The 18,241-nt window shown below is 41.7% G+C and overlaps 2 protein-coding genes across 13 annotated transcripts in view; one reads left to right on the top strand and one right to left on the bottom strand.

Moving 5' to 3' along the window:
• The window catches only part of LOC130548298 (unconventional myosin-IXb), a 35,193-nt gene extending 19,711 nt beyond the window's left edge, over window positions 1-15,482 (top strand). The window contains exons 11-42 of one of the 12 annotated variants that reach the window (XR_008962008.1): window positions 35-156; window positions 238-379; window positions 594-789; window positions 1,182-1,257; window positions 2,535-2,648; window positions 3,376-3,415; window positions 3,922-4,038; window positions 4,529-4,609; window positions 4,739-4,849; window positions 5,001-5,120; window positions 5,199-5,348; window positions 5,430-5,587; window positions 5,743-6,750; window positions 6,939-7,002; window positions 8,123-8,244; window positions 9,115-9,221; window positions 9,299-9,477; window positions 9,691-9,798; window positions 9,906-10,076; window positions 10,398-10,439; window positions 10,524-10,635; window positions 10,814-10,887; window positions 11,000-11,192; window positions 11,360-11,488; window positions 11,566-11,671; window positions 11,820-11,951; window positions 12,038-12,161; window positions 12,309-12,356; window positions 13,437-13,552; window positions 13,750-13,889; window positions 13,977-14,035; window positions 14,390-14,444. Coding sequence is in view for 9 of the 12 variants with exons in the window: in XM_057324969.1 (XP_057180952.1) it covers window positions 35-156; window positions 238-379; window positions 594-789; window positions 1,182-1,257; window positions 2,535-2,648; window positions 3,376-3,415; window positions 3,922-4,038; window positions 4,529-4,609; window positions 4,739-4,849; window positions 5,001-5,120; window positions 5,199-5,348; window positions 5,430-5,587; window positions 5,743-6,750; window positions 6,939-7,002; window positions 8,123-8,244; window positions 9,115-9,221; window positions 9,299-9,477; window positions 9,691-9,798; window positions 9,906-10,076; window positions 10,398-10,439; window positions 10,524-10,635; window positions 10,814-10,887; window positions 11,000-11,192; window positions 11,360-11,488; window positions 11,566-11,671; window positions 11,820-11,951; window positions 12,038-12,161; window positions 12,309-12,356; window positions 13,437-13,552; window positions 13,750-13,877; window positions 14,269-14,702 (4,824 nt within the window). In the remaining 3 variants the exon portion in view is untranslated. Of the gene's footprint in view, window positions 1-34; window positions 157-237; window positions 380-593; window positions 790-1,181; window positions 1,258-1,757; window positions 1,851-2,534; window positions 2,649-3,375; window positions 3,416-3,921; window positions 4,039-4,528; window positions 4,610-4,738; window positions 4,850-5,000; window positions 5,121-5,198; window positions 5,349-5,429; window positions 5,588-5,742; window positions 6,751-6,938; window positions 7,003-8,122; window positions 8,245-9,114; window positions 9,222-9,298; window positions 9,478-9,690; window positions 9,799-9,905; window positions 10,077-10,397; window positions 10,440-10,523; window positions 10,636-10,813; window positions 10,888-10,999; window positions 11,193-11,359; window positions 11,489-11,565; window positions 11,672-11,819; window positions 11,952-12,037; window positions 12,162-12,308; window positions 12,357-13,436; window positions 13,553-13,749; window positions 13,890-13,976; window positions 14,036-14,268 lie in introns of all 12 variants that reach the window. The other 11 variants (XR_008962009.1, XM_057324976.1, XM_057324974.1 and 8 more) reach the window with 11 other exon arrangements.
• A 131-nt stretch (window positions 15,483-15,613) lies between these two features.
• On the bottom strand, window positions 15,614-18,079 carry zgc:194627 (uncharacterized protein LOC799208 homolog). Its single transcript, XM_057325018.1, has 4 exons — window positions 17,405-18,079; window positions 16,972-17,009; window positions 16,172-16,498; window positions 15,614-15,910 (listed from the first exon to the last, which is right to left on the bottom strand). Exons 1-4 carry the CDS (start codon window positions 17,452-17,454, stop codon window positions 15,777-15,779), a joined length of 549 nt encoding a protein of 182 aa, XP_057181001.1. The 5' UTR covers window positions 17,455-18,079; the 3' UTR covers window positions 15,614-15,776.
• Window positions 18,080-18,241: the final 162 nt, after the last annotated feature.

Here is an 18,241-nt window from a genome sequence, read left to right as displayed (position 1 = left end):
TTCCTGATGATCTGTGATGTGATTCCACCTGCAGGAGGAGTATCAGACTGAGGGAATCACCTGGCACAACATTGACTACATCGATAATGTTGGATGTATTCATTTAATTAGCAAGAAACCTACGGGGCTTCTCTATTTACTCGATGAAGAGAGCAAGTAAGATCTCTTCTTGGTGTAAATAAGATGAATGGTGATTTGGTGGTTTGTTAATATGCTCTGTGATGATGTTTTTTCCAGTTTCCCTCATGCCACTGATAAAACTTTGCTGGCGAAGTTTAAACAGCAGCACCAGGCTAACCAGTACTTTGTGGCGACTCCGGTGATGGAACCGGCTTTTGTCATTTTACATTTTGCTGGGAAGGTCAAATACCAGATTAAGGTAACAGAGCTTGTTTTTGGTTTTAATTCTCAAAAATGGGCACTTTATTCAGTTTGAGTTGATTTAGTTTTTCTCCAAGACTTCAAATATTCTATCCAAACAATAAATAAGAGATAAATAGGCTTTCAGAAAAGCACCAACTGGGTTGACAGTATCAGGGTTTTCACAACACTCCTTACATTCATTTTCTGCTGTTTTTCGTAACTTTTAACAGGATTTCCGTGAGAAGAACACAGATCACATGCGTTCGGATATCGTGGCTCTGCTGCGAAGCAGCGACCGAGCATATGTCCGGCAGTTGATCGGGATGGATCCTGTGGCGATGTTCCGCTGGGGAATCCTCCGTGCCACCGTCCGTGCATTGGCTGCATTCAATGAGTCTGGCCGCCGATGGGCCGCCAAGACTGCGGGTAAACCTTGTTGCAGACATTTTAGATTAGCTTTAGATTATTCTAGAATTTTGGATTTTTGTTATTTATAACCGGCTCGTGCGAAAGCCGTCCAGTGACGCACATTTCCAGGATTAAGAGCTTATTAGTGAAAGTGTTTTGGAAGTATGACAGCAAATCGCTTAATGATCTTGTCTGTATAAATTTATACAGTCTTTTAACTTTTCGTGGTCATGACAATAAGTGTAGTATTACTGTGATGTTTTTCTGTAAAGTGCTGGGATGAACTCCACCCACAGGTATTAGTTACTAGTCCAGTAGTTAAGTAAGCCATCTTTACAAAAGATGTTTTGTTCTGGGTTGATAAACAGAAGTACTCAACATTGTATGTTTGTGTGTGTTTGGATCCACAGGTGTGGTGCGACCGAACTCCAGAGTTCCTCTCGGGGAACTGCAGAGATCCAACGTGCCCATCGAGAGGATGTACCGGTGAGTTTGAGACTGGTCTGGTGCGATTAGAGGAAAGAAACGGAACTTGATCTCTTCCTGTCCTTTCGTTGCCTTTGTGTGGCAGGTGATCATGTGACCAGGCTCCTCACAATAGGCACGTTGCAGGCCTGTTCTTGCTGTAAAGTCATGCCACCACTATTCTGCATCAACATCTGTGTGAATCTCATAAAAACATTTCACTCTATAATCAGAAAATCTGAAATGATATTTTCTTCATGTTCAACATTTTCACAAAAATATTTCTTGATGTTTTTATTTTGTGAGATTCACCACAGTTGATTATTGGATCCAGTCTTTATCATCAAAGCATACAGATGCTGACAGCCTGCAATGTCCCTTTGCTTTTTCCCAGGTGTTTGTCAAGGGTTTGCCCATGGTTACTGATCTGTGATCAGTTTTAATCTTTCTAAATCCGTACGGTCTCAGATCGGCACCCGCTGGCCCCCGAGTGACTGTGTGTGTGGTGTTTGTTCTTACAGCCATGCCCCTATGCTTGATTTCTCCTTTGATCACTCAGAGGAGCGCCCCCTAGAGGCTTTTGAGGACATCTTTGCTAGTTATGAGAGTAAAAAGTAAGTGGATTTAAGCGGAACGTTGAGGTCAGATGGGGAGAGCTTGGCAGTCGGGGAACGCTGGCTTTCTGGTATTCCGAGCAAACTCAAATAGCACATTCAGAAGGAATCCTGAAACCAGCTGAGCTTGTACTTCTTTCTGTAATTAAGGAGAGGGACAGAGTTTGAATTTACCTGGGTTGTTCGAGTAATCTGTAATCCGCAACATCCCCCATAAAGCCCTCTTGGGATAATTTCTCCCGAGCGAGCAGGAAGCCATAAAGTTCCCTTTAGAAACATTGGTTATAGATGTAGGTTCTCTTCCTGGTTTGAGGAAGCAGTTAGCAATACCAGCCCATGCTGCGAGTCCACCCTGTCTGACCTCCTATAGTTCTGATCCCAGGGGTAAGTTAAGCAGTGCATGAGGAAGGGTCTTCACAAAGCAAAGAACCCACTCACAGTTTAACACCCCGTCAGCTCCCAACACCGTAACCAGCATGATGTCACCACTGACTCTCAAAGGAACAATTCCCTCGAAAATTACAACTCGTTTACACGCCCTCATGCTGGTTTGGATTTTTTTATTTTTTGGTGGAGGGTTTTGTCTTGTCTAATAACATTGGTGTTGGATTTCTGTCCTGTTCCTTCATCCCCCTGCACTCCCCCCTTTCTTCTACAACACACCTCTACTCTTGATCGAATCAGGGACATGCATGCCCAAATCATCAACTCTATTAAGGACTTGCAGTTGGATGGGGAAGATCCGCGCAAGCTGCTGCAGTCCTGGGGTCGCCTGCGGTTCCCCCGCCACGCCCTCCAGTGAGTTTGAATGCCCTCCGGTGCAGGATCCACGGCTGTGACCTCAGTTGGCATCGCAGTCAACGTTTCTGGCTCTATGCTAAGCCTAGTTTGGAATTGCTACTGAATTAGCAGCGTTACTGCTTGTGATTTCCTTCATAACTCAAACTCTTGTTAACCCTGCTTTAATAAAACCCATCTAACACGTATGGCAGTTATTTCTTCAGATGACTCCCTGTAGCTTCTAGAGGTGTATGTTACAGAAACGCAGACTTTATGAGCTGCAAACAGTGTGAGCTTCATTAGCGCGCTAGCTCGGAATGATATCCACATGCTAATGTGCTGAGTGGGTTTAACGGACCCTGAAACCAACCCGTCAAGTCTATAACCTTTTATTAGTTGTGCAAAATTGATGAATTTTAGCTTGCGTACACCACAAACATAATTTGTAAGTAATGTAAAGAGTGACCTTTTATGCGTTTGTCCGCCGTCACTCCGAAAGACTTGTAGAGCTTGTGTACATATATAAATTTGTCCATCATTTATTATTTGAACCCTTTCCCCTTTTTTTAACCCGACCCATTTTAAGATTTCACGCTTGCTGAATGCTCGGCCTGAGCTTTTCTCTAGTGTTTAAGTGCTGTTACTTGCGTCCCTTCAGCCGGCACATGACTCACTCCACTAACACGCCGCATGCAGTCGATTCTAATCTCAACAAACTGTCAAAGCTCATCTTTCTTTTTCATAGGAAGAGCAAGAATCCCAAGAGCAAGCAACTCATTCCCAAGGTGAGATTTTCACTCGCTGGATTCATCCGACTAGTTTATAGTAGCAAAAGACAATTACGCTTTTTTCGGCGAAAACTACCTATATGAAAGTAAAGATGCGAACATTTTAATGTTGTAGACGTACAGCACAACCCAGCAAATGTTTCTGATTCGCAAAAACAATACAGGCCACACCCACATTTTATGTTGTTGCTGTTTCACGATATTTTTGTGATATTCGTAGGGATTATATAAACATACTCCTAGCACCTTTAGATTGTTAGCGTTCGCAGGACAGCTGCTATATTCTTGTTTCCATCAACATTTGAGAAAGTGTTAAGTTCAGTCCCCATTGTTTATGGTTTTCCGTTACATGTGTGCAATTGGGTAAATGTTTAGAAGCCTCTACCGCAGTAGCTCCGACTGGACTAAGATTTTCCATGCCGTCATGTATCCAAGGCAATCTAAAAAAATGTTCTCAGTGTGTGTGACTCACTTTCTCTTTTCCGTTTGTGTGTTTTGGGCAGAACTTGTTGGACTCTCGTTCTCTGAAGTTCATAGTTGGCCTTCATGACCGCACAACCAAGTCTCTGCTGCATCTCCACAAGAAGAAACGCCCTCCAAGCATCAGTGCCCAGTTTCAAGTAAAAAAATAGAGATTAGCCTTCATGTCAAGTTGATAAACAGCTGTTTAAACAGGCTTTGTTCCAAAATCTAGGTTTGCTGCCTATAAAGAGAACAAATTTGATGCCTCCTACCATAAATAGCTTTGGCCAAATTTTTATGTACCATCTTGGGACCCGGCAATCTTAGAATATATTGCAGCAAGCGACAAAGGCAAAAATAAATCTTAAATGACAGACGATATGAAAGAAATACATTGAAGCTAAACACTATTATAATATTAAGGCTAAAAATTACAATCATGATTTTTCTTTGTCAGCAGGGCAGCTCACTAGCCTTTGGAACAACGAATAAAAACTAGTGACATTAGATGATTAACATTCAAGCGATAATGTCATAAAATGCTAATAATGTTAGATAGTCGAATGGACGCAGTATGCGGAAGACATTAAATGTGTTTCTCTGCTGGACGTGGTCAGAATGATACTGTGATTTCTGTCCATCATACAGACGTCTCTGAGTAAGCTGCTGGAGACGCTGGGAAGAGCCGAACCGTTTTTCATTCGATGTCTTCGATCCAATGCTGAGAAGGTCTTTTGTCCTAAACTTCATATCTGTCCCTATTTTCTTTAACTGCCTTAATGTGTTTTTCCTCGAAAGGTCTTCATATGAGATGTGTCTGATAATTGTCTGGGTGTTATTTCTGTTTGTGACATGCAGAAGGAAATGTGTTTCGATGAGGCACTCATCGTGCAGCAGCTACGCTACACAGGGATGCTGGAGACGGTGCGCATCAGGCGCTCAGGATACGGAGCCAAATACACCTTTCAGGTAACCTTTGATAGTGCTTATAAATGGTAATATTATTATTGCTTACCTTTGGAATATTCCTCTTATTAGACTCGTGTAGATTTTGGCATGAAAGGCATGTTTGAATTGTATTTTGTTACTACACCATCAAAGCTTATTTTCTGCCCGACAGGAGTTCATCGAGCAGTTTCGTGTGTTGCTGCCAAAGAACACTGCATCCCTGGAGGATATTTCATCTCTGTTGCACAAGCTTGGCTTTGACAACACTACTTACCAGATTGGAAAAACCAAGGTCTGATTTCCCATTTCATCTATTGAAGTTGTAGATGATGTTCTGGGCTCGTTGGCTGATGTTGGTTGTGTTTTGCAGGTGTACTTAAAAGAGCTTGAAAGGCAAAAGCTACAGGACATCTTACATAAAGATGTCATGCACAAAATCATATTCTTGCAACGCTGGTTTCGAGCCAAAATGCAGTGGTGGGAATTCATTAGAATGAGAGAAGCAGCCGTCTTGATTCAGGTATATCAGAATCTTGCATTCGGTGGACTGAGTCTAAAAGGTTTGTGCTTGTGTGTGACGTTGGTTTGATCTTGTCTACAGCGCTCGTGGCGTAGGTACCACAGAGAGAGGTTCTACCGAGCGGCGGTTTTGATCCAGGCGGCGTGGCGAGGTTCAAGACAGAGAGAGGAATATCAAAAAAGACGAGCTTCCATTACGAAGATACAGGCTGTCGCAAGAGGCCAGTCGGCTCGCAAACGGTGCGGCCTGCAAACACACGATTAGTGTTTACATTAGTTTGAATTTTAGACATTATAAGGAAACCAAAGAAAAACTTTGCCAAGTGGGCTTTTAGTTAATATCCAAAGAGCTGTCAGTATATTATAGAATTAAAATGTTTTTTTGGTCACATTAGGTACCACTTGCTAAAGGAAGAGAAAATGAGGGAGGAAGAGGAAGCTCTGCGAAGAGAAGAGGAAGAGGCAGCAAGATGTGCCAGGGAAGCCGAGGAAGAAAACAGACGAGCTGAAGAAGCCAGAAGACTCAAAGAGGAGGAAGAAAAAGCCAGAAAACTCAAAGAGGCAGAAGAAGCCAGACAACTTGCAGAGGTGGAAGAAGCGGCAAGGCGTGCACGAGAAGAGAAGTTAGAAGCCGATCAGAAAGCTGTGGAACAGCAAGAAAAGACTGGACTACAGCAACCAACTGTAAAACTGTCAGGTCAACAACCTGAAAGAGATGGGGCACTAGTACCAGAACATAGAGAAAAGACCCCTGTTAAGATTGAAGACACGGGCAGAGCCCATGTCCAAGTCTCAAAGGAGCAAAGAGATTACGAAAAGATTCGTTGGGTTGAGGCTGGCCCTCAGTCCGAGGTGCCGAAGAACCAGCGCACACTTTCAGGAGAAGAAGGTACACAAGCTAAACCATCTGAACCCCAAACTGATCCAAGCCAAACCAGAGCTCCTCCGCTCTCCAAACTCCCGGTGTCCAGAAGTCAGGAGAAGCGTGAGCTCCGGAGGCAACGTGGTCTTGAGCACAATCAGAGAGAGAGCCAACGGGCTGCTTCGGTTGGAAATGACGACCCTTCCTTCAAGAGCAAAACTCTGGAAAGTCCCAGTAAAGCGGAGGGCAAATTGAAGGAGCGGGCAGACAGCAAAGAGTTGGATCAATACACCTTCGTGGCTTGGAAGGTGGACAAGGTGAAGAGAGACGAGCTTGTCCGGCCTTCCACCTTACCCTTAGACATCCCTGCTTCTGTAACTGGAAAAAACAGCTACGGGGACTCGGGCATCATCAACAGCAAAGCTGCACATGTCAAAGAAGATGCCAACAAGAGAAATGAACCTTCTAGAAGCAACACTCAACCAGAGAATCTCATAACAGGACCGCGGAGTCTGGAGGACAAGAACATCAAACTTCTCCAGTATGACTATAGTTTTGTATTGTAGAAGTGGTTATTATTCATTATTTGTTGCAAAATTGCCTGGGCATTACTCAGTCAATTGTTCGACAACTAAATGATTAGTCGATTGATTTGATTTATGACTAAACAATTAATTAGATTGAGGACACATTCTGAAAACTAACGCTTTCTCTCTCAATGTTCTCCAGGACACGAGCGATATCTGTATCACTTGATGACATGTCCAGGATAGGTTTGGACAGTCCATCACAGGTAACTCTTGACTTAGAACTAGTTGCAATATTGCAATCTCATTGAATGCCATGATTCTGTGCCTTGCCGATTATTTTACATGTTAAACAAACGACAGCCTGGCGTTCGCCGCCTTTGATTCCAATATTCTATTTGATTGTCTATGTTCCCATGATTGCGTCACTTAATCCGAAGTGTTTACCAAACCTTTCTGTAATTTTTTGACCCACCTGTGAAATTCCTTTGCTGTTTTGATGACATCATGAAGGCTACTGAGGTGGAGACGATAATGATAACCAATCGCCAAGCAACTGATGTTGTAATCAACAAACCTTTCTGCAACTTTTATAGTAACACTAAAATTCTAGAAAATGTGTAGTTGAAGCAATTAAACAAATTGCAGTTTTGAAAATGCTTTGACATAGACTTGGCTCCAAAATCCACAAAAAAATCAAGCCCTCTTCTAAATAACTTTCCTTTAATATTCTGTTTCATTTAATAAAATTAATTTGGTGTTCTCTGGCTGATTTAGAACAGAGGTCGCCTGAGACGCAAAAAGCGACTCGCCCTCGCACGAATCTGTTTGGGGGTTAAAAGTATTGAAATGGAAGATGCGGAGTTGTGGACTTTGTCTACCATGAGTCCAGAACAGGTGTCGTATAGCTGCCTGATGTTAGATGGCGGGCAGATTACTGTGGTGTGTGGGCTGCTGGTGAAAGAAACGCATGGAATTATGGGAGAAATTAAAGATTGCCCTCCAATGAGCAGAGAAATTGTGCGGTGCAACTTGAAAGTCTTTGATCTGTCACAATTGATTTTATTCTGAGCTTTATTGGAAAAACATTATCTGAAGATGAATTGAATGGTGCATGGTTGTCTTACGGATGGTGATGGCCTTTTTCTCTTTTCCCTTTATATCATTTCTCTTGCAAAAAGTGTTGATCTGTAAGGTGTTGATGTATAAAATTTACTTTTGGACTAGCCATCCATCACTCTCAGTATTGACCCAGTTGACCCATACATGCCACTTTAGATTCCTGTCTTCACAGAAAGTTTTAATTTGTTTCAGTAATAATGAAAATGCTGCAAATTGAGTCTAGACAAACAGTTAACTTCGTTTTCCTCATGAATGTTGATACAGGCACTGGCCAGAACCCAGAACGCTTGTGACGGAGCGAAGCACAGCACGTTAAAGGAGAGAAACCACGAGACCCACAGGCACCAGGACGCCTCCACGCCGATCCAGCCCTCCACCCCTGAGAGGTACCACCATGCCTAGAAGTGTGCATGGCGACAGAAACATAAATACGCTTGTGCACCTAGCTACGCAAGTGTGTTTCGCAAGGGATGCTGTTTTTGAAAGTTTTGTGAACCGCCACCATCTTTGGTCTGTTTTGAGTTGGAAGCAACCGTTTGAGGAGAATCTTGTTAAACGAGGCAGACGTTTGAAGGTCGCCCCCTAGAGGACAGAGGGTATTACTGCCATTGTTAGGCAAGACTGCTCATCACGCATGTATAACAGGGCCAGGTCTTATGTGATGTCTGTCCTAAAGCTTTTAAAGAATTTGACCCCCACCGTGGTTACTTTCTATAGCTTTCCAGGGAGAGGTCTGGGTTATCTTATCTGACAAACTCCCCCACCGGCAGGACTCTCAAACCATTTGGGCCACTGCGTCTCGACATCTAGAACTGAAAATAAGTCTTGCATGTACATTTAGCAGGCACTTTTGTCCAAAGCGACTAACAAATGAGGTAAAAAATCTGTAATAAAAGTCAGTCACAGAGGAAATGTGAATGAGGGCTCATGGGAAAATACTAGTCCTGGTTCACATCAGCAGCGCTCGTGTATCAGACGTCTGGCGTAGGTTCCCCACTCCCTTATATAGATGCAAAGCATCTGGTGTGAGATAAGACAGATTCCTGAAATTCTGGACTGTCTGATTTGACCTCCCAGCATTCTGTGTTCGTCTGAGACTATTAATATCTAAATAATATCAAAGCTGTATTTGTGTCTAATTCGTTACTAATTTTCTCTACAAATATTCGCTGATACGCTTATGCATCATAAATCTTGGATTGGTAGGCCCAAATATTTGAGGTTGGGTTTTTAACGCAAAAATGATTTGATAATAGGACGACAGGGTTCTTCAGAAAGATCCTGAAGAAACGTCCACACAAGGAAGCTCAGACCCCTGAAGATGGAGAGTTGAGCATGGCTTCGGCTTTGGAAGAGAGAGAAGGTACGCACCATCACACAGTGTTCGTTATCATGATTAAAATACATTTCCTGCATTCATTCTGTTGTTTGCGTTCACAGCATGTTCTCAGTCTCGCTCCCAACATTCGAAGCCTCACTCCAGCCGGCCGGGTCAGACGCCAAGCATTATGATCAGTCACTCGGCCGCACGCTCGTCTGAGCAGTGGAACTCCTCACTGAACCGTGTGATCACCAATGCCAATGAGCTGCGCAACCTCGATGAGTTTCTGGGCAACCAGGTCTGTCAACTGAGAGAGACATTTGTCATTTACCATCTAAATGTGTATTGTGATCTCTGAGAGTTAATAATTTTGCAGAGACTTCCTACATGTCCAAATTCAGTTTGGGGCCATTTTATTACTTTATCTTCCGTTGATAAGGAATCGTTGAACAGTTTTTTTAATTTAAGGTTTAGCTTGAGCTCATAGCTCTTGTTTTTTCTGGCGGTGCAGGTGAACGACTTGCGCTCGCGTGGAAAGCAGCTGTCGGGAACGGAGCACATCTTCATCACCGCGACCATGCAGTTCAGAGAGAACATCAAGAGCATGTATTCATTTTCTGTGAGTTACAACCCACATTAGACGCCACTTAATGGAGGCAACAAAAAATGTCAAAATAAAATGTCAATTTAATGTTATTGATTTTTTCTTCCCACTCTGACCAACAGAAACCTCAGATCGCTTACAAGGGTTTGATGAATTCTTACCAAAATAAAGTTATCGGTCTGGCCGGAGAGAAGCAGAAGGGAGAGGTGGTGCTGGTGGTCAATTTGTTCCAGTCTGTTCTGGATGGCTTCATCCGGGCGGAGATCAAAAAAGAAGAGGCCGAACCAGCCAAGGTGAACGTTCACCATCGTCTGTGACCGACAGGATTTTAACCAGAATGAATACTTTGAAAATCGCCAAAATGCATTAAGAAACTACACCAAAAAATTGATTAAATCGACTAAGAGCGTTAGTCTTAATTTCGCCAAAGTGGCGTAAAAAAAATAGAGATTATAAACAAACAATTGAATTAAAATAACACATTTTGCCGTGTTAAAAATGTCACCGTCAGGTTATCTAGAATGTGTAAGTTAAATTTTTTCTTCAGTTAATTTGGATGCTTTTGTTATTTTCATTGAGACATTGTGACCGACTTTAAATATATTCTGTTGCAGCCCCCCAAAGGCCGTAAGATGAGGAGGAAAAAAGACAAAAGTGTGAGTATTTCTGTCAGAATAAGCATATTCTCAGATCTAAATCGTTATAGATCTACTTATTAATAACGTTTTGTTTCAATATAGCTGGAGAGTCCGTTGGACCACATGTTTACACACTACCAAGTGAACATCGTGCAGTCATGTGACCAGTGCACATCATACATCTGGGGCATGGAGAAGGCCTACATGTGTAGTTGTGAGTATATGATTCCCCTCATAATTTAACTATTTGTTTAAGGATTTTTACTGCATTGACCCTTTAATACAATTTTTGTGTCACAAACTACTATATAGAGAACCACTACATTATTGTTTTTAATAGTTTGATGTATTTCAGCTAAAAGTAAATGTTTAACTCTTTCCTGCTCTTTCAGATTGCAAAATGGTTTGCCATAAGAAATGCATCTGCAAAATCGCCATCGACTGCTCTATGTTCTGCTCCAAGAAGGTACGAAAGTAATCTTATTTATTTTAATAATTTCACTCATCTGAGATGTTTTGCCCAGGTCACCAGTTAAATTTCATTTGTGTAAACGATTGGTTTTGATGTTGTGCGATAGTGTGAAGATGACCCTGGATCACATCACTTCGGTGTGCGCGTGTGCCACCTGGTCAACGAGAGGACTCCCGTTCCGGTAGTGTTAGAGATAATGCTGGAACACGTGGAGATGAATGGCCTTTACACGGAGGGCATTTACAGGAAGTCCGGCTCAGCCAATCGCATGAAGGAGCTATATCAGCTGTTGGAAGCAGGTAAGACATCGAGGAAATATTCAAAACTCACTTTTTAAGTTTTAAGTACTTCCAAGTAAGACTTTCCTGACTCCTTAAAGACTCCTGGAATTCATGCAAAGCCAACCAATCAGATTAGAGCATGGAGGCAACTAACCTGTTTGTGTATCGGCTGTGTGTTTGTGAAGGTCCTGAGAATGTTTGTTTGGAGGATTACCCCATCCACGCCATCACAGGTCTGGTCAAACAGTGGCTGAGGGAGTTGCCCGAACCTCTCTTGACCTTCACGCATTACAACGACTTCCTTCGGGCCATAGGTCAGTATCCACCACACTGTTCTGTTCTTACGCTACGACCTCTGAGTTTCTTCTCAAACACTTGTATTTTTCCGCAGAACTGCCCGAGAAACAGGAGCAGTTGCTCGCCATGTACAAAGTCCTGGAGCAGCTTCCCACGGCCAACTTCAACACCTTGGAGAGACTCATTTTTCATCTTGTGAGGTACAGATGGGTTGAGAAACACGTAAACATAATAGTACTAAAAATCAGGTTCCTGTCACCTCTCCACTGTCCTATCGTAATAAAGGAAAAAGCCCATAAATATAACGTAAAAAAAACATCAGGTGCTAACTCTCGAGTTGTGTTTCAGGGTTGCAAAGGAGGAGAAGAACAATCGGATGACGCCGAACTCTCTGTCCATTGTTTTCGCTCCCTGCATCCTCCGCTGTCCAGATAGCGCCGATCCCCTCTTGAGCATGAAGGATGTTGCCAAAACTACCACGTAAGAGCTGTTCCGTGCTGTTCCTTTGATGAAGTTAGAATGTGCCGTTATAGCGAAAGTAGTTTAAAGATCGTAACTTTCTTCAGTTGTGTGGAGATGCTCCTCAACGAACAGATCCGGAGATACAACGAGAAAATGGAAGAGATCGAACAGCTTGAATACGCGGAGGCACTGGCCGTCAATCAGCTAAAGCTCAAAAGAAAAAACACGGTAAACTGAGACTAACCTTACCCCATCTGTTTCCACATGCCTGTGATAAATGTTGTGTTCCCAGAAATCGGTAACTTTCCAGTTTCATTGGGCAACTCGAGACGTTTTGGTCACGCTTTATTTGCTTGTCGTTTTATCTCTCTGTAGTGCTGGCATTTGCCTCTCAGGTTTATCTCTCCTTACAAAGAAGTGCCGGTACGTATGTCCTGTGGTTTAGTGAACTCCAGGAGTTTGGTGTGGTGCATGCAGTGTAGTCCTCACAAACCCACTAATACTAACACGCAACCCACCGCATGTGTGTGTTAGCATTTTTCCAGAGTAGATATAGATGTTCCATAGGGTGTTGGGTGGATGATGTTGGTATAGTTGTGTGCTGGTGTGGTTATTGCAGAAGGTGGTGTGAATTTCAAAACCATGCAGAAGAAAATGGCCATTTTCATTAGGGTCGAATTTCTCTTTTATTTCAATAATTTGAAAATATAATAATGTATAAACTGCCGAAAGATAAACAGTCAAAGTGTGATTGTTTTAAGTTCAAATCTTTGAAACTCGCACCACGGAAACTGTAGAATTGTTTAGTAAATATTTAGCAAGTCAACATGAATTCAGAATTAACCCTATTTACTTTACTCATTCCTGATTTCATAGATTATTATTTATTTATACATTTATCTAATGGAGCCTGTCTAAATTAATCTCTTAATTTAAATTACAGGTTAAAAGGTCAAAACAATAACAGCAAATTAAAGTAAATTTTTAACAAAGATGCCATTAAGATAAGTGGAGTTCTTCTGGTTGGGGAATAAATCCCCCCTAATTCATTGCAGACTCAAATCAAATCCTCCCCTACTTTTTTTGTTGTAGTTGAATGTACTGCTACACTTGTAAATATGGCACCATTACAAAGGTAAAATGGGTTACGAAAGTCATTTCATGTTGACTTAAATGGATCTTCACCTTGAGAGAATATCAAGTGGTTGATATTTTCAGAGTTCCAAACTAGGAACTTTTCACAGAAAGTTTTACTTCACTAGAGTTCTCAGCATGTTGTGATCAAGAATTAAAGCATTCCTTATGTCTTAGTGTACTAACTAAACTGAAAGAAAAATTAGTCTGAGAGCCCACCTTTGTTTCTGGTTCTTTTTTGGGCAACAAGAGAAAAGCTTTTCGTCTTTTCTTGCAGTTTGTGTAAGGAAGGAAGGCACTTTTGAAGGAGAATGTTGGTGTTCTGTCAGTGTCATTTTGAGTAATTTTCGGAATTTGTTTGGGCTGTAGGTTCGGGAGAAGCCACCCTCCGACCTTTGTGCGGTGCCTGAGAATGAGCCTTTGGATTCGGACACGGAAGCAGAATTAAGCCTGGTGGAGCGGATCAAATCCATCAAGCAGGAGAAGTATGTAGATATGGTGTCCACAAAATCAAGGCCTAAAATGTTATGAAACCCAAAACGTAAACCCTTGTGTTGTTTGTGTATTAGACGTCAACACACTTGATTTATCAAGTATGATACCAGATGTATAAATCAAGACGATGTGCACAAAGTCTTGCAAGACACTTGAATGCTTGTTTTGGATGTGGTCTGTGTTTCAGAGAGGACTTGGCTTGTAGGCTTCCTGAACTAGAACAGCCCGGTTCCGACCAGGAGAACCTGGACTCGGAGGCGTCGGTCAGCTCTGAGAGTCTGCTGGACGAGCGAGGGGTCTGTCCAGACACGGAAGGTCAGTATTAAGGTACAGACTCCTATCATTTCAGACCAGTGCTCTTTTCTTTCCTCTGCAGTAGTCACCCATGTTTGGGTCCTGTTGTGTGTGGCGCAGGTCTGGACGGGCTGCTCCTGGTGCATTTAAAGGTGGCAGTGGCATCTGCTCTGTAGCAGGTTATGATGTTATCCAACTCCTGTGCATGTTGAGCTGAATGCATGAGCGTTATGTTGTGTTTGCATGGTTGCGGTGACTGAAGGAGAGGTGCTGCATGTCGTCTTGATTTTATGACTTGAAAGTGTCAAGTTGGCTGGTGTTTGCAGCATGTATTGGGATCTGCATTGGGTTTTCTTGCTTCTCTGGTCTTTCTCTTGCTTTGAGGTTGATTTGCTTCTTTCTCCTATCGTAGGACAAGCAATGGTAATGCCAAGGTTGTCCAAACCAGCTTGCCCTCCTACGTCTGCCATCCCGGTCCAGACAGGCGACACAAGGGCTGACGGCTCCTCTCTCCCTTCACTGTCTTTTCCCAGGCTTCAACTCCAGCGTCGTCACCCCATCATCCCTGGAACAGTCAAACTTCCCCCAGGACTCCTGTGCCACCCGGCTATACAGTCCTTCCCTCCCCGCAAAGCCCAGTCCCTCACCCTCGTTTGGCGCCGCGAGCAACCCGGCCGCCGCAAGGACAGCATCCAGTCCCTGTACATCACGCCAGAGACCGAACTGCTCTTCCCATCCTCACCCGCAGCCACCGCAGACTCCGAAGCACGGGAGCTCCAAACCCCCAGCAACATCTCCAGGCGCTTCTCAAACCCAGACGTTGCTTTCTTAAAAGACGAGGTTTGAGTTTCAAAGCTGCCTGCTCTTGAAAATACGGTTCTCGCTGGATACTGGCCACGGTCATTGACCGATGACTCACTAGCACTTTTTCATACTAATAATATATTGGATTTTTTTAAAAGACCTTTTTAAGAATTTTGTGCAGACAGATTTTGACGTGCATCAACATTTATGTTTGATTTTTTTTTTAGTAGATTTTTTTTAGAGTAAAGAAAAACACCTTTTGGCCTTTTTTATGAACATTAAAAATAACTCATCGTAATAACCAATGCCTTCATCTGAGAAATCACGACTTGAGGATTTTGTGCCCAGATTGATTTGTACAAGCATGGCTTCATTTCTCACGAACCTTGTAGGTTTAGTTTCTTCATAAAAACTCTTGAGTTTTTGACTGTGTGGGAAAGGGTGCAGCACAAGTCACTTTCCTCCCGGATGAAATGCCATAACCGATGGATTTTTCCACAATAACCTGTTTGATTTTGAACTTTGTTGCTTCGATAAGTGATGCGACACTTAAGATCTGCGTGGATGTCTTTATGTAGAGCTAAATGCAGTTTGTGGCAAAGCCATTATATGTGTAATACTAAAGTCAATGTTGTATGTTGTCATGTTTGGAAAGGAACGAATGCTGGCTGGATGAGTATGATGTAAATTATTACGTCACTTGGACTGTACTGTACGTGTCTGTTAGGATGGTAATCTTCAAATCTTCAACGAGACATTTTACATTTAATGGAGAAATCGAACTAATTATTTTCTTACAATACAATTTGTACTGGCCTAGCGCTAACCTGTGTGCTTTCTTGTGTATTTCACTGAAATCTTATTGGATTCATTTTATGCAAAATTTTGGGTTACATTTTAGGGCAAAGGGACAATATTATTAGTATTGGTTGATATTAAACATTTTATTTTTAAAGCTGAAATGAAACCATTCAGATAGGAAAAATACGACAAAAATGTAAATAACATTTAAAACATGTTTTTGACACCTAGACATCATTAACCTTCCTCTGGTTCTGTAAACTTTGGTCACTTTTGTTCTCTGATCAGTCTCTTATGTATAGTAAAACAGCACATTTAAATAATGTGCGTAATAAATCCAAATACAGGGATTAGATGGAGAATCAGTCCCAGTCTTGTGTCTGTACTTTGACTTCTTAACCGACCAGCTCTGTATTGTTGAAAAGATTTTGCTGTCACTGCAATACGACCTGAAAACAAAATTTTATAAAAATTAAAATTTAGAAAATTCAACAAAAACCCTCAAATCTACTAGTAGCTGTGCTAATAATGTATGCCCTAATAACGTATATGATAGTAACTAATCAATAAATAATATAGCTACACATTAAATTGCTCATATATATCTGCATTATATAGATATAGATATGTGTGTGTTTTCTAGTTTTAAGTCTGATAATAACAACTGCTTGCTCCAGTTTATGCCCGGATGCATAGAAGTTATAACACACCTTTGACAACCAGTTCTACATTCTGAAAAACATCCACAGCTGGGACAAAACAGAGGTACGTTCCTTCATCAGATCGTTGAAGATTTTCCAGTTTGAGAGAGAAATTGCCGGTTTTGCACTTCTCAAGTACAACAGACACTCTGTTTTTATACTCTGAGTGCTGTTCCTTCACAGAAATCTTGCCGTGCATAATATCATAAACATTCCTGATGTCGTTGTGTCTCCAGTGGACCTCAAGTTGTTGTTCTGCAACTTCAACATGTTTGTGAACGCACTCCAAGATGACGGATTCTCCTTCAATACCTTTAACTATCAAGTGTGGTGAGGCTAGAAAACAGAAGTTCAGCTTTATCAATATTATTTAACATTCTACATTTGACGTATTATAGTCATGATGTACTATCAGATGCTTGAAAAACAGAGACAATTATTTTAATCATTTAAAACCCACTTGGAAGATTGCGTAATGTTAGAAATTGTGAAAGTGACCATTTTAATATTCAAACAGTAAATTGATATTTTTTTAAATATATGTGACCTAGTCTGTGAAAAGCCTGCTAAAGTCTTTTTTTATTTGCTGTTTTCTACATAAAATCATCCTACATGATGTAAAGAACATTCTGTGAAAAGTAACCTTAATATATTTAATAATGACAGTAATGTCATGCCAAGGATTGAAATCAAACGTTAATGCTCGTTTTCTCAGAATTAGATTTTGGGCCTGGTTTTCAGGGACTGGGTCACATATTATTAAATTACTTCAATAAAAGGTCATAATAAATATATTCTGTATGTCTTACCTGTGTTTATAAGCAGCACAAACACAGATAAACAGCATCTGGAAACCAAAGGCAGAACGTTACGTTACGACAAACGTCATAAATTTGTTTAAACGTGTGTGTGACGCTTATATTCGAACCACGCAGCTCCTGTGATAAAGCGATCTGATTGGTGAATTCAAAAATTTAAAGGTAAACAACTGATTTACTTTCACTTTGAACGGTACATGATGTTGTCTGGGCGAGGATTTCCACTCTGTTCATTAAAAAAGTCATTCATGCAAAACCTTTTAAAATATTAAAAAAATATTTTAAGTGACTTGATATAAAGGCACAGTGCGTGTGTGATGCAAACCGTTTGTTTGCAATTATTCTTCCAATTTCTGCAGCGTTAGATAATGATACATCAAAATGTAATACCGCATACATTTAATAAAGCAAATATGCAACTTACCGATATACGTTGAAATTGTGCTGCCTGTGTAAAAAAGCTGTGCGTAACATGTTGTTTACACATTTAAAGCACGCGCCAGGAACTCAACCAACGAACCAAAAGGAAAAATAACGTCACCTGCGTGGCGTCGCCTCTTAGAGGAAGCACATCTGTGGGCGTGGCTTGTTTGGTTTTGACTAAAACCTTTGCTTTTTCGAGTCTTATGAAATCCTTACCATAATCCTAAGTATCTAAACTACATATGATTCTTAAACGTGCCAAAACACGGCTACGTGATGACGTCAGACTCGAAACACCAAGGATTTATCCAATTCGAGTCATCACCTGAGACGGCACTCACTTAATTCTTGGTGTTTCGAGTCAGATCCGTGGGCGTGGCTTGTTGGTTTTGACTAAATCTTCGTTGTTTCAAGTCTTACGAAACCTTTACCCTAACCCACACCCTAACCCTAACCATCTAAACTACCTATGATTGTTAAAATTGACGAAAAAACACGTTTGGGTGATCACGTCTGACTCGAAACACCAAGGATTTAGTGAGTGCCCACCTGAGACTTCACAAATGATAGCTTTGTCCCAATTCGGGGGCTGCAACGTTCTGAGGTCGCGGACTTAAAAACGAGGACTTGTTCTTCAAAGCACGCAGCCCCAAAAGTCCAAGAACCAAACTGAAATGAGAAGGTCCAGCCTCGCGGAGGATTTCCTAATTGCGTCACCTCCTGCTCATGTTGCGTGGCGACAGCAGCAGGACACAGCAGTGACGTTTCTGACTTTTTTAAACAAATACGGAGCCAGAAAATTTTTTTATTTTAGAGAATATGACACGTTTATGTAGAT

The sequence above is a fragment of the Triplophysa rosa genome, linkage group LG25 (assembly GCF_024868665.1).
Source record: "Triplophysa rosa linkage group LG25, Trosa_1v2, whole genome shotgun sequence".
NCBI lineage: Eukaryota > Metazoa > Chordata > Actinopteri > Cypriniformes > Nemacheilidae > Triplophysa > Triplophysa rosa.
Note: the sequence above shows the minus strand (reverse complement) of the source record. Positions and strands in the feature narration are given on the sequence as shown.